Source organism: Hemiscyllium ocellatum, chromosome 39 (assembly GCF_020745735.1).
Source record: "Hemiscyllium ocellatum isolate sHemOce1 chromosome 39, sHemOce1.pat.X.cur, whole genome shotgun sequence".
In the NCBI taxonomy this organism is placed as follows: Eukaryota; Metazoa; Chordata; class Chondrichthyes; order Orectolobiformes; family Hemiscylliidae; genus Hemiscyllium; species Hemiscyllium ocellatum.
Genome location: NC_083439.1, coordinates 22,119,901 through 22,132,902, shown reverse-complemented (window position 1 = coordinate 22,132,902; position 13,002 = coordinate 22,119,901). Strand labels below are relative to the sequence as shown.

Genomic DNA, 13,002 nt, shown 5'->3' with positions numbered 1-13,002 from the left:
TTATATCTGAGCATCATTCATGTTTGCCTTTTTGTTAACTTTTTCATTCACTTATTCCCTGTTGAGAGAGAATTCTGCAAATATTTCCATTTAGATTCTACTCATATCACTGTTTGGCTTGGGAGATGGAATTGACAAAGATTTTTCCTTAGTTCACATGAAACATCAGTGACCTGAATCCTTAACTCTGTTTCTGTACAAAGATACTGCTAGACCTGCTCTTTTTCCAGACTTTTTTTTTGTTCTTATTTCATTCATCACTGTTCCTTTCGTGGTAACCTTATTGCTTTAGAGCTGTGCAAATGTATGTGCAATCGAAAAGGAATCCAGACTGGTGTCTGAGTTGAGTTTATCAGCATTTCAATATTGCTGTTGCATAAACCAACAACAAAAGATCTCTTTTAAACTGGGATTCAGAGATAACCTGAAAGAGATAACCATAACTTTTGCAGAAAGAGAAGAAGCAGCTGGAAGTTGCCTTGAGAGAAATTGGAGACCAAGAACAGGACCTTTCATTGGCAAAAAGAGCTTTGGAGAGCCGGTTGGAAGAAGTCCAGGTATTTAGTTGAGCTCTAAGCAATGCAGTAATAAAGAGAAGAACACAACCTTTGTGGGGAGTGAAGTATTTTCTATATATACTCATTGTCCCTAGCTCTATAAACCTTGGAAGGGTTCTGAGGGAGGGTCACTAGACCCAAAACGCTAACTCTGATTTCTCTCCGCAGACCTGCTGAGCTTTTCCAGCAATTTCTGTTTTTGTTCCTACAAACCTTAACCTTGGTATTATGATGTGGGGTAACAGGCATGGACACTAAAATAGCAAACAGTGGGTGTTCCTATCTAATTGCAAAATACCAGACACTTGATAAATATAATTGCTCCACTTGGGAAGAGAAATTCTGATTTTCTTAATCTGAAAGAAGAGCTACCATAGTCGATCCATTGGCCAGAAAGTAACTGTTAAACTAGTTAAGGATTCTTTATCCTTCCTCCTTTGGACTGTGGCTCCCAGTGCTAATGGCTTGATCACTACTGAATCTTGAATTGTGTTGACAATAGGATCAGCATCAATGACCAGGAAGCATTCTGATCAGCAAAGCCTACCTCATGGTTCAGTAGTGTTTTCCTGTCAGGGCACTGATTGACAAGTCTCTAACAGGCTCCTTTATGACTCCAAAATTTGGGAATTTTTTCAGTCTGAAATATTTACAGGGATACTTATCACACTGTTTATGGGAATACTACAGGAGTAGAAGTATGCCATGACACAGGATTGCTACCTATTTAAATACAGAAATTGTACGTGTAAAAGCTGCTGGTTAATTAGTGACCCATTGTACAACACATTTATGATATGGAACTGCTTGCTAAAGAGGTTCTGCAAAACCAGGTCTGAGTGATATGGTATCTGCACCTTTCTTGAACCACCTGAGCTTGTATATAATTTAAAGTTGCAGTTTGAGAATTTACAATCCATATATTGGTTCTTGTGTTCCGCATCCTGTGCTTGCTGCAGGTGCTTTGACATCTATAAATTGAACCAGCAAAATCACTCATCCCCAAACCACCACCTCCCCAATAAAACCCAGAAGAATCTGTGAATTTAAAAGCTTGTTTGATCATTGCTGCTGTATAGACTTTGGTGATCTTTCAGGAATCACTGGAGTTAGGAAGGTGAACCAGAGGACTGGAAAATGGCTAATGTACCACTCTTTAAGAAGGGAGCAAGGCAGAAGATGGGAAATTATAGGAAAGTTAGTTTGACCTCGGTCACTGGTAAGATTTTAACTCCATTATTGAGGATAAGATTGTAGAGTACAATTATTTCGTCCAGAACGTGATAGTTGTGTTCCTGTGCAGCCCTATGCTACACAAAAATCACGCAATACAAATAACACTTGAAAGTTGCTTTAAAAGTTTGTGTTTTAGAACCAGCGTCCCTATTCACCCAATTGTGTTACAGCCAATTTGCATTAACAAAAGATGCATTATAGCAGAACTGACTATACTTGGAAGTGCATCGCACAATGGGGCTAAGTCAGCACGGCTTCAGTAAAGGGCGGTCATGCCTGACCAGTCAGTTAGAATCGGAGCTGAAAATGTGTTGCTGGAAAAGCGCAGCAGGTCAGGCAGCATCCAAGGAACAGGAAATTTGACGTTTCGGGCATTCCTGAAGAAGGGCTTATGCCCGAAACGTCGAATTTCCTGTTCCTTGGATGCTGCCTGACCTGCTGCGCTTTTCCAGCAACACATTTTCAGCTCTGATCTCCAGCATCTGCAGATCTCACTTTCTCCTCCAAGCAGTTAGAATTCTTTGAGGAAGTAACAAGCAAGTTAGACATGTTTGAGCCAGTGAATGTGATATATTTGGATTGCCAGAAGGCCTTTGCCAAGATGCAGCACGGGCGGCTGCTAAATAAGATAACAGCCCATGGTATTAGGGGCAAGGTACTAGCACATATTGGCTGTCTGGCAGAAGGTAGAGAATGGAGATAAAGGATGGCACTCAGTTCCTAGTGAAGTTCCACAGAGGCCAGTGCTCAGACCAAAACTGTTCATGTTATACATTATTGATCTGGATGAAGGAATTGGTGCTAAGTCTGCTGATGACACGGAGGTAGGTGGATGGACATGTAGTGTTGAGGAAGCAGGGAGACTGCAGAAGGATTTGGACTGCAAGGAGAAGGGCCGAAGAAGTGGAAGATGGAATACAATATAGAAAAGTGTAAAGTTAAGCACTTTGGTCAGAAGAATAGAGTCGTAAACTATTTTCTAAACAGGGTTGAAAAGTATGGTGCTGGAAAAACTCTGATAAATAGGAGAGTCGACATTTTGGCATAAGGAATTTTGATTCTGATATCCAGCATTTGCAGTCCCCATTTTCTCCTATCTCCTAAACAGGGAAAAGCTTTGGAAATTTGAAGAACAAAGGAACTTGGGGGTCCTAGTTCAGGCTTCTCACAAGGTTAACATGCAGATTGCATTGGCAGTTAGGAAAGCAAATGCAATGCTAGCATTCACTTCAAGAGGGCTAGAATACAAGAGAAGTTTGCTGTTGAGGCTCTGGTCAGACTGTTTGAAATATTGTGTTAAAAATCACACAACACCAGGTTATAGCCCAACAGGTTTAATTGGAAACTATAACCTGGTGTTTGATTTTTAACTTTGTACACCCCAGTCCAACACCGGCATCTCCAAATCATGAAATATTGTGAGCAGTATTGCGGTCCGTATCTAAGGAAGGATGTCCTGACCTTGGAATGGTTCACCCAAATGACCCCAGAGAAGATGAACTTGACACACAGGCATTTTGGAGGAGCAGTTGAGGACTCTGGATCTGCACTTGATGGAGTTTAGAAGGATAAGTGGGGGGTGGGGGCTTGAGTCTGATTGAAACGTACAGAATTCTGAGATGCCTGGTTAGAATGGACGTGGGGACGATGTTTCCACTAGTAGAACAGACTAGGACCTGAGGGCACGGCCTCAGAGTTGAAGGGGTGACACTTTAGAACTGAGATGAGGAGGAATTTCTTCAGCCAGTTGGCAGCGAGGCTGTGGAGGCCAAATCATTGTGTATATTTCTGACAGAGATAGATAGGTTCTTGATTAGTAAGGAGACCAAAGGTTATGGGTAGAAGGCAGGAGAACGGGGTTGAGAAATGTAACAGCCATGATCGAATAGTGGAGCTGATGCAATGGGCAGAATGACTTAAGGTCTTATCGAACTGGTGATCGACAATATCCTTGTTGAATTCCTCTCTCATTGACTATTCTCACTGTTGCTGCTTGCTCTGTGTATAGATTATTTGAGTTGTCTGAGCTGAAAATGTGTTGCTGGTTAAAGCGCAGCAGGTCAGGCAGCATCCAAGGAACAGGAAATTCGACGTTTCAGGCATAAGCCCTCCTGATGAAGGGTTTATGCCCGAAACGTCGAATTTCCTGTTCCTTGGATGCTGCCTGACCTGCTGCGCTTTAACCAGCAACACATTTTCAGCTCTGATCTCCAGCTTCTCCTCCTATTTGAGTTGTCTGCTTGACTAGTATTGACTTGTCAGAAGCATAATCCATTCAACCTAGCTGAATGCTTTGTCAAAATCTACAAAACGAATATAATTCTTGCCCAAACTCTAAACTGTGTTCACCCATTCATCTCAGCGTCAGTTCTTTTCTTGTCCCTCTTCCTCCCTACGATCCAAAATGGTCATCTCTGATGCAGTTGTGTGCCTTCGCCTTCACCTTCGCTATCATTGTTATAAACACCTTCAGCATGCTTTTGGCTTTCTTCTTTATGGGCTTCTTATTGTCTGTATGAAGTCCTTGGCTATTCTCCTGATTTTAAAAAGAATTTTTCAAAGTTTAGTATACACTGATTTTATGCATTTGTTTATCCAATGTAAGATCAGTTTAATGTGCATGTTTTTCTGGTAATTAATCTAAAACAAATATGAAGTATATATGAAATATGGAAAGCAAAGCTCAATGATAGAAACTTTATAGAAAGATTTGAAGACGCTGTGAATTTGCTTCTTGGGAAGGTTGTGTGGAAGGGGTGAGCTTGTGGGGGAGTAAAATGAGGGCGAGTGGACTGTGTTATTTTGGAATAAAATCAGAGAGGTTTCTGCTTGGCTTAAGACACCTTTATTCCTGATGCCCGAAACATTGATTCTCCTGCTCCTCAGATGCTGCCTGACCTGCTGTGCTTTCACAGCAACACACTCTTGACATTTAATCCATCTTTAGGCATTTCTCTGTGCTATTGATCCCTGAAACACCAGACTTCAAGTAGCTGACATCATTTGAGACCCATATACTCCAGAGTCTTCTGACCTGTTTTCCACAGAGGACACTATTTCATCCTAGAGCGATTGCACAGCTCCTGGGCTGATGACATAATGAGATTGCAATGTGCTTGCTAGCTAAGAAACAAACGAAGTCACACCCAATCTCCTCTACCTTGTCTTCTGTTTCACTTGCCAATAATTAGTTATCTAATAGCTGATCTTGTAATTGCTTGAAATGATGGAACAATGTGATAGAACAATTCAGGGCTACTGGATTTTGTACTCGTCAAAGTCTGTCCGCCATCTAGAAAGCACAAGTCAGGACCATGATCAAATTCTCTCCACTTGCTTGTGTGAATGCAGCTCTGACAGGGCCCAAGAATCTCAAGACCATCCAAAGCAAAGCAATTGGTTTAGTAGGCTATTTGTTGAGGCTGTTAATTACTAATCTACATTTCTACATTCATTTCCTCGGTTACCAGTGCAAAGTGACATCAGAGTTACTGTCTACATGATGCACTACAGCAATCCACCAAGGCTCCTCAACAGCATCTTCCAAACTTGTAACCCCTGCCACCTAGAAGACCAAAGATAACAGAGGCATGGAAACACCACCATCTGCGAGTTCCCCTCAAAATCACATGTGATCCTGACTTGGAACTATATTGCTATTCCTAAGTAAAACTGCTGGAATTCCCTCAAACTGAAAGAGTTTCTACACCACAGGACTGAAACAGTTCAAAAAGATGGTTCACCACCAACTTCTAAAGTACAAGTAGGGGTGGGGAATAAATGCCAGTTTTGCCAATGCTCATATCCCAAAAATGAATGATCAAAAACCGTGGTTGCAATTACTGCTGCATGGGGGGTAGTGCTCATTGCAAATGTGTGTTGGGATTGGTCCAGTTATCGCTCATCTCCATGCTGAGGCCTGGTCTTTCCCAACAAATTTCCCTTGTGAAGTCCATGTGCCGCTGTTATATTTTAATTAAGAAAACAATTTTATGGAAACCTGTTGGCTTCTCATGATGTATTTGGATAACTCTGACTGCCTTCTCTGAACCAGTCTTCTAACATAATCCTATGTTGACCAAAGAGAACAAGAACTCTTTGTGTAGTTTTATGTCTCATTTGCGTTTGTGCATAATACTGACCTCCTCTGCCACTTCAATGCCAGGTTTTATTGAAACATTTTAGATGCACTTAATTTCAGAAAGTGAATCCACAATATTGGACAAATTCCGTTTATATGGCCATACCTTGGTATAAAACAGAGCTTGTGATTTAATGTGTGAAAATCAGTAATATGTATAAGTAATTTATTTGTACAGGTAGCTCATTACCCAGTCTTAGTCCACCAGAAACAAATACTCCTCAATAGCACTTAATTTGCAAATGCAGTAACCTTTAAACATCATGAATTGTTTCAGCTACTTGATGTCTTTCTCATTCTACAGAGAAGCCTCAACAACCGATCAGAGGAGTATGAAGAATTAAAGGAAAGACTTGATTCAGAAGTAGCTCAGAAGGATCTTTTGAAAAAAACAAAGAATGAAATGGAGGTCAATAAAAGGCAATTGGAGAAGATGATCGAAAAACTTGAAAAAGAGGTTGGATCCTTAATTTCAACGCTGCACAGATCATTTAGTTTGTATCCAATGTATGTTACTTTTAATAATTCGTGGAGTAGGATACTTTTCCACTTCATAATCCTAATAAGATGATCAGTCAGTTAAGAGTTAATTCAAGTGTAACATTGCTGTATTCTTCCAGTTAATGTCAGCTGTTCTAAAGAAGTATTCAAATAATAAAATGCCAAATGAAATAACATTTTAAGTTTATTTCAAATTATGAAATTATTAAACAAATCACCAAAATGCAGTTTGCACTGGAAGTATAGTTTTATTGTAAGACTGAATTCATCAAATGATGTCCCCCTGTTACTTCCCTGTTTAGAAGGTGGGGAGGTGACATTATCATGTGTCATACATGTGCTCCAGCGTGTACAATACAGTTTTTCAGATTTTAGAGGAAACCTGCTGGCCCACTGAGTGCAGCCAGTTTAACCAGGCTGGAACAATTATGGTGCTTTGGATAATGCCTCAACAGGGATATGGTTTCCTTTGAAGGAGATAGGGGGAATCAGTCCCAGATTTTTCTTCACCTCCTAGTGGTGGTGCTGCAGCACCAGCAAAAACCAGAATTAGTCTAAGTTACCAGCCTGCCCTTCTCGTCTGAGAGACCAACTAGTGAAAAAGGGGGGGAGTTGGCAAAAAGCCAGTGTTGCTTGTGGTGTGGAAATGTGCTTTAGGATATGCCATTCTGTGGAAGGAAGTAACATCCTGTGATTCTTGCTGCATGTGCAAATTAGAACTTTTCCTTAATTTTGAATTGCAGGGGTAAGCAACTTAAGATGTATGGAGAGACTAAAAGAACTGAGATTGCCCTCCTTAAAGCTGAGAATATAAATGGGAGATTTAAGATAGGGATTTCAAATTATGACGGTATTCAATAAAGTAAATAAGAAGAAATATACAACCACAGATGGTGGGAAACTGAAGGACACTATCACAAAAGCTAGAGTGGAGAAGAGAATAATTTTTCTTATCGCACTGAATTGTTACGACTTTAAAAGTTGGTGGGATGCGATTCAGTAGTAACTTTCAAAAGGGAGTTCATTTTCTTTCTCTCTAGAATGTTTTAAAGAAATGCTCCTTTATCTTCTTTCCCCTTCCCCCACTTCCATTTCACTGCTGTTACCTTATGCAGATGGCTGAGATGAGTCAGGATTCTCAGAGGTCAAACCTTGATCTGCGGAAGGAGCTTGATGAGTACAAGGAAAAGAATCGCAGTCAACTGAATGTCCTGCAGCAGCAACTGAAAACCAAAGCCCAGGAGGCTGAGAAATTTCAACTAATAACCAAGAAACTGCAGGATGAGGTAATGTAAGATAACTGTGTTTATTTAACCTTTAGCCAATAACCTTTGACCAAAGACTTCTAAAGAAAGTTAAATTCAGTGGAAAGTTAATCAGCTTTTCTACTTATTTGAAACACAACACAGGAAACTGATTGATGGTATTAGTAAAATTAAATTTTAGAATGTTTATTTGGACTCAAAAGTTCATTTTATAGAAAAAAATTTGAAGAAGTATATTTGCTGTTTACATAATTCTCCTGTTGAACCTAGTTGTGTGATATTGTGTTTCTAAACTGTAGAATACACAAGTTCTGTATTATTTAGAAAACATTTGCAACTTAAATTCAGTCTTAATGTTATGAGTTTTCAATATATTTATGAAAAAGCAATTATTAGCATTGCTACCTAATATCCAAATCATTTTTGCAATAATAGCCCTTCATTTGGTGGGTTTATTTCCACTCAAAACATTTATTTTGACTATTTCAGAATTTGCAGACCTGTAACTTCTGTTACTTTTAGAACACTCGGATATCCCTGCCGTCTGTAAGAGAAAGAAAGAGTGCATTAAAAAAGGAATCTTACATATTTAGGAATTAGTCAGCTATGGACAAATGGTGAATTTTTGCTCAACAAATTATATTTCTATAGCACCTTTAATCGCGAAGGTGTTCTGAGGTATTTCATTTAAAATTGACATTGAGCTACAAAGGGAGCTATTAGGGTCAACAGTTTGGTCAGACAGATGAATGGAAGTAGAAGTCAATAAAATGTGGAGCTGGGAAAACTCAGGTGAGACAGCATTGGAGGAGCTGGAAAGTCAACATTTCGGGTCAGGACACCTCAGCCCAGTCCTGACTTTCCTGCTGCTACGATGTTGTCTCACCTGCTGTGTTTTTCCAGCTCCATATTTTATCGACTCTGACTTGCAGTATCTTCAATCCTTCGTATCACCAGGTGAATGAAAGACCTGGGATTGGGCGGGATGTACCGACATGGATAGATTACTAGCTGGCAGAGAGGCAGTACAGAGGAGGAATAAACAGGTCATTTCCTGAGTGGCAGTCAGTAACTAGTGGGATACTGCAGGTATCAGTGCTTGGATTTCAGTATTCACAATATACATTAATGATTCAGATGAGGGAACCAAATGTTCTATCTCCAAATGTGTAGATGACACAAAGCTAGGTGGGGAGGTGAACTTTAAGAATGATGCAGATATGCTTCAGTGTGTTTTGTATCAGTTGAGTGAGTGGGCAAACACTAGGTAGGTAAGTGTAATGTGGACAAATGTGAGGTTATGGTAGTGGAAAAAGAAAAGGGCTTATTGTCTGAATCACAATAGACTGGGAGATGCAGTGATACCTGGGGGCCCTTGTACATCAGTCATTGATAGTAGCGTGTAGGTGTAGCAGGTGGTGAAGGCAAATGGTATGTTGTTCTTCATAGCAAAGGATTTGAGTACAGCAGCAGGGTTGTCTTCCTCCAACTGTATAGAGTTTTGTGAGACTACATCTAGAATATTATGGTCTTGTTACCTTAGCAACAATGTTCTGGCTGTGGAGGGAATGCAGCAAAGGTTTAATAGACTGATTCCTGGCAGAACTGACACGTGAAGAGAGACTGGATTGGTTAGGACTACCTGCACTGGAGTTTAGAAGAATAGGGCAATCTTAGAAATCTGAGAAATTCTAACAGGATTAGTCAGAATAAATGCAGAAGGGAAGTTCCTGATGATCAGGGAGTCCTGAACCAGGGGTCACTGTCCAAGGATGCAGGGTAGGCCCACTTTGGGCTGAGATGTGGAGAGATTTCTTGATCCAGAGAGTAGCAAGCCTGTGGAATTCTCTGTCATAGAAGACAGTTGAGGCCAAAGCATTAAATGTAGAAGGAGTCAATAAAATGTGGAGCTGGGAAATCTCAGGTGAGACAGCATTGGAGGAGCAGGAAAGTCAACATTTCGGGTCAGGACACTTAATCAGCCCATTCCTGATAAAGCTTCATCATTCAAAACATTGAGGGAGTTAGATATAGTTCTTAGGGATCAAAGGATAAGGGGCTAAAGTGGGTACAGAAGATTGAGTTGGATGATCATGGTGAATGGTGGAGCAGGCTAGATAAACTACTCCTGTTATTTTCTATGTTTCTATTCTAAAGAGCTATTTAAAGGATGATACGGAAAAGCAGAGAATTAGGAATGAATTGCTGAGTTTAGGGCCCTGCAAATATGCAGCTGTCAATGATAACATGACTAACAACAGGAATAAGTGAGGACTGCAGATGCTGGAGATCAGAGCTGAAAATGTGTTGCTGAAAAAGAGCAGCAGGTCAGGCAGCATCCAAAGAGCAGGAGAAGGGCTCATGCCCGAAACGTTTATTCTCCTGCTCTTTGGATGTTGCCTGACCTGCTGTGCTTTTCCAGCAATACATTTTCAGCTAACAACAGGAATATTTAAGGAGAAGGTTGTCAGAATCGAGGATGTTGAAGAAGGGAGGGACGAGGTCATGAAGGACTTCAAAGCTAAAATGAAATATTGGATTTGATTTGTTGCTTAACTTGGGAGTCTCTGTAGGTCAATATGTTTCTGTGACTTGGTCATGGGCAGCCGAGTTTTAGTTGTCCTCAATTTATTATTAATTCATCGGATGTGGTTGTTGATGGCAAGGCCGACATTTATTGCCCATCCCTAATTGCTCAGAGGGCAGTTAAGATTCAACCATATTGTAACTCCAAACCGACAACATGTCGGCTAGACCAAGTAAATTTGGCAGCTTTCCTTCACTCAAAGTTGTTTGTGAACCAGGTGGGATTCTCCAACAATCAACAATGGTTTCATGGTCATCATTAGACTCTTAATTCCAGGTTTTTGTTATGACGGGATTTGAACCTGGATTCCCAGAACATTACCTGGATCTGTAGGTTAATTGTCTAGTGATAATGCCATTAGGCCGTTGCCTCCCTTTCAGAAGTGCATGATGGGAGATTGGAACAATCAGGTATGGATGAAGGTTTCAGCAGATGATGAGCTGAGGTGGAGCCATATAATGTTATGGAGGTGCAGCTCGTACTGAGAGTGTGAGTACATGGTCTGAAGCTTATTTCTGTGCCAGAAATGATGCTAGTACTGAAACAGCCTGGTCCAGTCTCTCATAATGCCATTGACTAGAGAATGAGTTTGTAATGGAGACAGAAAACGAAGATTTCCAGTAAACATTTAAACTTCTTTTCATCGTGTAATTGTAAAAGGCAAGGATTAACTTCTCAGCAAAAGATTTACAAGCATTCTTTCAAAAGAATCATTCATTCTACACTCCTTTCTTTCCTGCTTTGTCTAATAATAAATATTAACTTCAATTAAAACTTTTCCAGATTGTCCAAAGTATATCTGTAAAATGCCAGACATGTTGAGTAACATTTAATTTCCTTTACCATTTACGTTTAACAAACATAGTCTTATACATTATTTATAACAATGAATCCCAAAACTGTCCAGTGATTTCCTACTAAAAACAATGGAAATTATGACTAATGGTTAAAGCATTATAATGCCACATTTGAGAATTTTAGGTTCCTTTGTTGCTGTAAAACTTTCTGTAGTCATCATCTATCAGCTTCAGAGCGAACTGGTTGCTTTGTGGAATTCTTTAATCACAGCCCTGTGATATGAAAGTGAGCAGGCTCTCCTGCAGTCTATGGTAAGGTGTAAAAGATAGCCATATTGCATCTGGAGTCTCTCATTTCATTTACAAATTGGTTTTTGGAGTCAAACCTGATTTACTGGTCTTATCTTATTCAGCTCCAATCCAGAGATTGATATTTCAGTACAACACTGAAGCAGTGCGGCAGTGACAAAGATGACAATATTTAGATGAATTTTCAAACCGAGACTCTGGCTGCCTGGTCAGATTCCAAGGCACTTTTAGAACAATGCCCTGAGGATTTGCTGACATTAACCTTATTGCATTTATAGGGTCTTCCTGTCTGTTTATTGGGTACTGCATTTCCCAACAGTGACATAATTTCGAAAGTTTCAGTACTCTATTGATTACTTAGATTACTTACAGTGTGGAAACAGGCCCTTCGGCCCAACAAGTCCACACCGACCCGCCGAAGCGCAACCCACCCATACCCTTACATTTACCCCTTACCTCACACTATGGGCAATTTAGCATGGCCAATTCACCTGACCCGCACATCTTTGGACTGTGGGAGGAAACCGGAGCACCCGGAGGAAACCCACGCAGACACGGGGAGAACGTGCAAACTCTACACAGTCAGTCGCCTGAGTCGGGAACTGAACCCGGGTCTCAGGCGCTGTGAGACAGCAGTGCTAACCACTGTGCCACCGTGCCGCCCACAAAATACATTGTGCATCCAAATATTGTGAAAGGCACCAAAGCAAGGCTTTTTTTTGTTTTCTTTTGATGTCCCCGGTAGCCACCTAAACTGATAGTTCTGAAGAAAGCTCATGTCAGACTCTAATCTTTAACTTTCTTTCTTCTGTGTTTCTGCAGCATTTTCTGCTTTGCTACTATCGAGACCTCATACTTCCGTTTAGGGAATGCTCTCCCAAAAAAAGCTCCTATCTGGTGTTCTGTTGTGTAAATACACAACTGACTGTAGCTCACCAAACTGGGATTACAGGAAATTGCTGTGTAATTTCCCCAGTCTTTCTCCCTTCCCAGCTACCATGTCAAATTCATAAGATCTCATAACTTGCTTTCAGTTCACCTTGTTAGGCCATTGATTAAAAACATATTCTACATAATCTGGATCAGACTTGTTTGAGAGATGATGGTTCAACTCATATTCATTCAACGAGAATCTTGAAAATTACAATTCATGAATCTGCCTTTTGGAATATTTTGAAGTATATTTACATTTCTAATTAATCAGTTACTTCACTGTGTCCAGACTCTATCAAATGGAACTTTTCAGAATTTCTGCAGAAAATATACTTTGTTGCAAATCATTATAAGGATGCCCCACTTGTAAATTTTAGCAAACTGAGGGAGATTATAATGTCAGACACGAGATTGCAGGTAGTTCTTCTCTCACGCGATGGTTGCATTCTTGTGCAACCCTGCGTCATAGAAAAATCACGCTTTAGAAACAACGCTTAAAGTGTTGGTGATGTAATTGAGTTACAACCAACACATATTTTAAAAGTTCGTGCTATAGAAACAGTGACCCCAATTCATAAGTCACATTACAGGGAATTTGTGTTAACAGAATGTGTGCTATAGCAGAACGACCTGTATTAATCTTGAGAAGGTTGAGGGATTCTGGAAATTTGCACAC

General features: G+C 40.3%; 1 protein-coding gene across 3 annotated transcripts in view; it reads left to right on the top strand.

The window, feature by feature from the left end:
- cgnl1 (cingulin-like 1) overlaps positions 1–13,002 on the top strand; it is a 148,918-nt gene that overhangs the window by 102,615 nt on the left and 33,301 nt on the right. For all 3 annotated transcript variants that reach the window (XM_060853030.1, XM_060853029.1, XM_060853031.1), the window contains 3 exons: positions 453–557; positions 6,239–6,391; positions 7,551–7,721. In XM_060853030.1, coding sequence (XP_060709013.1) covers positions 453–557; positions 6,239–6,391; positions 7,551–7,721 — 429 coding nt within the window. The remainder of the gene's footprint in view (positions 1–452; positions 558–6,238; positions 6,392–7,550; positions 7,722–13,002) is intronic.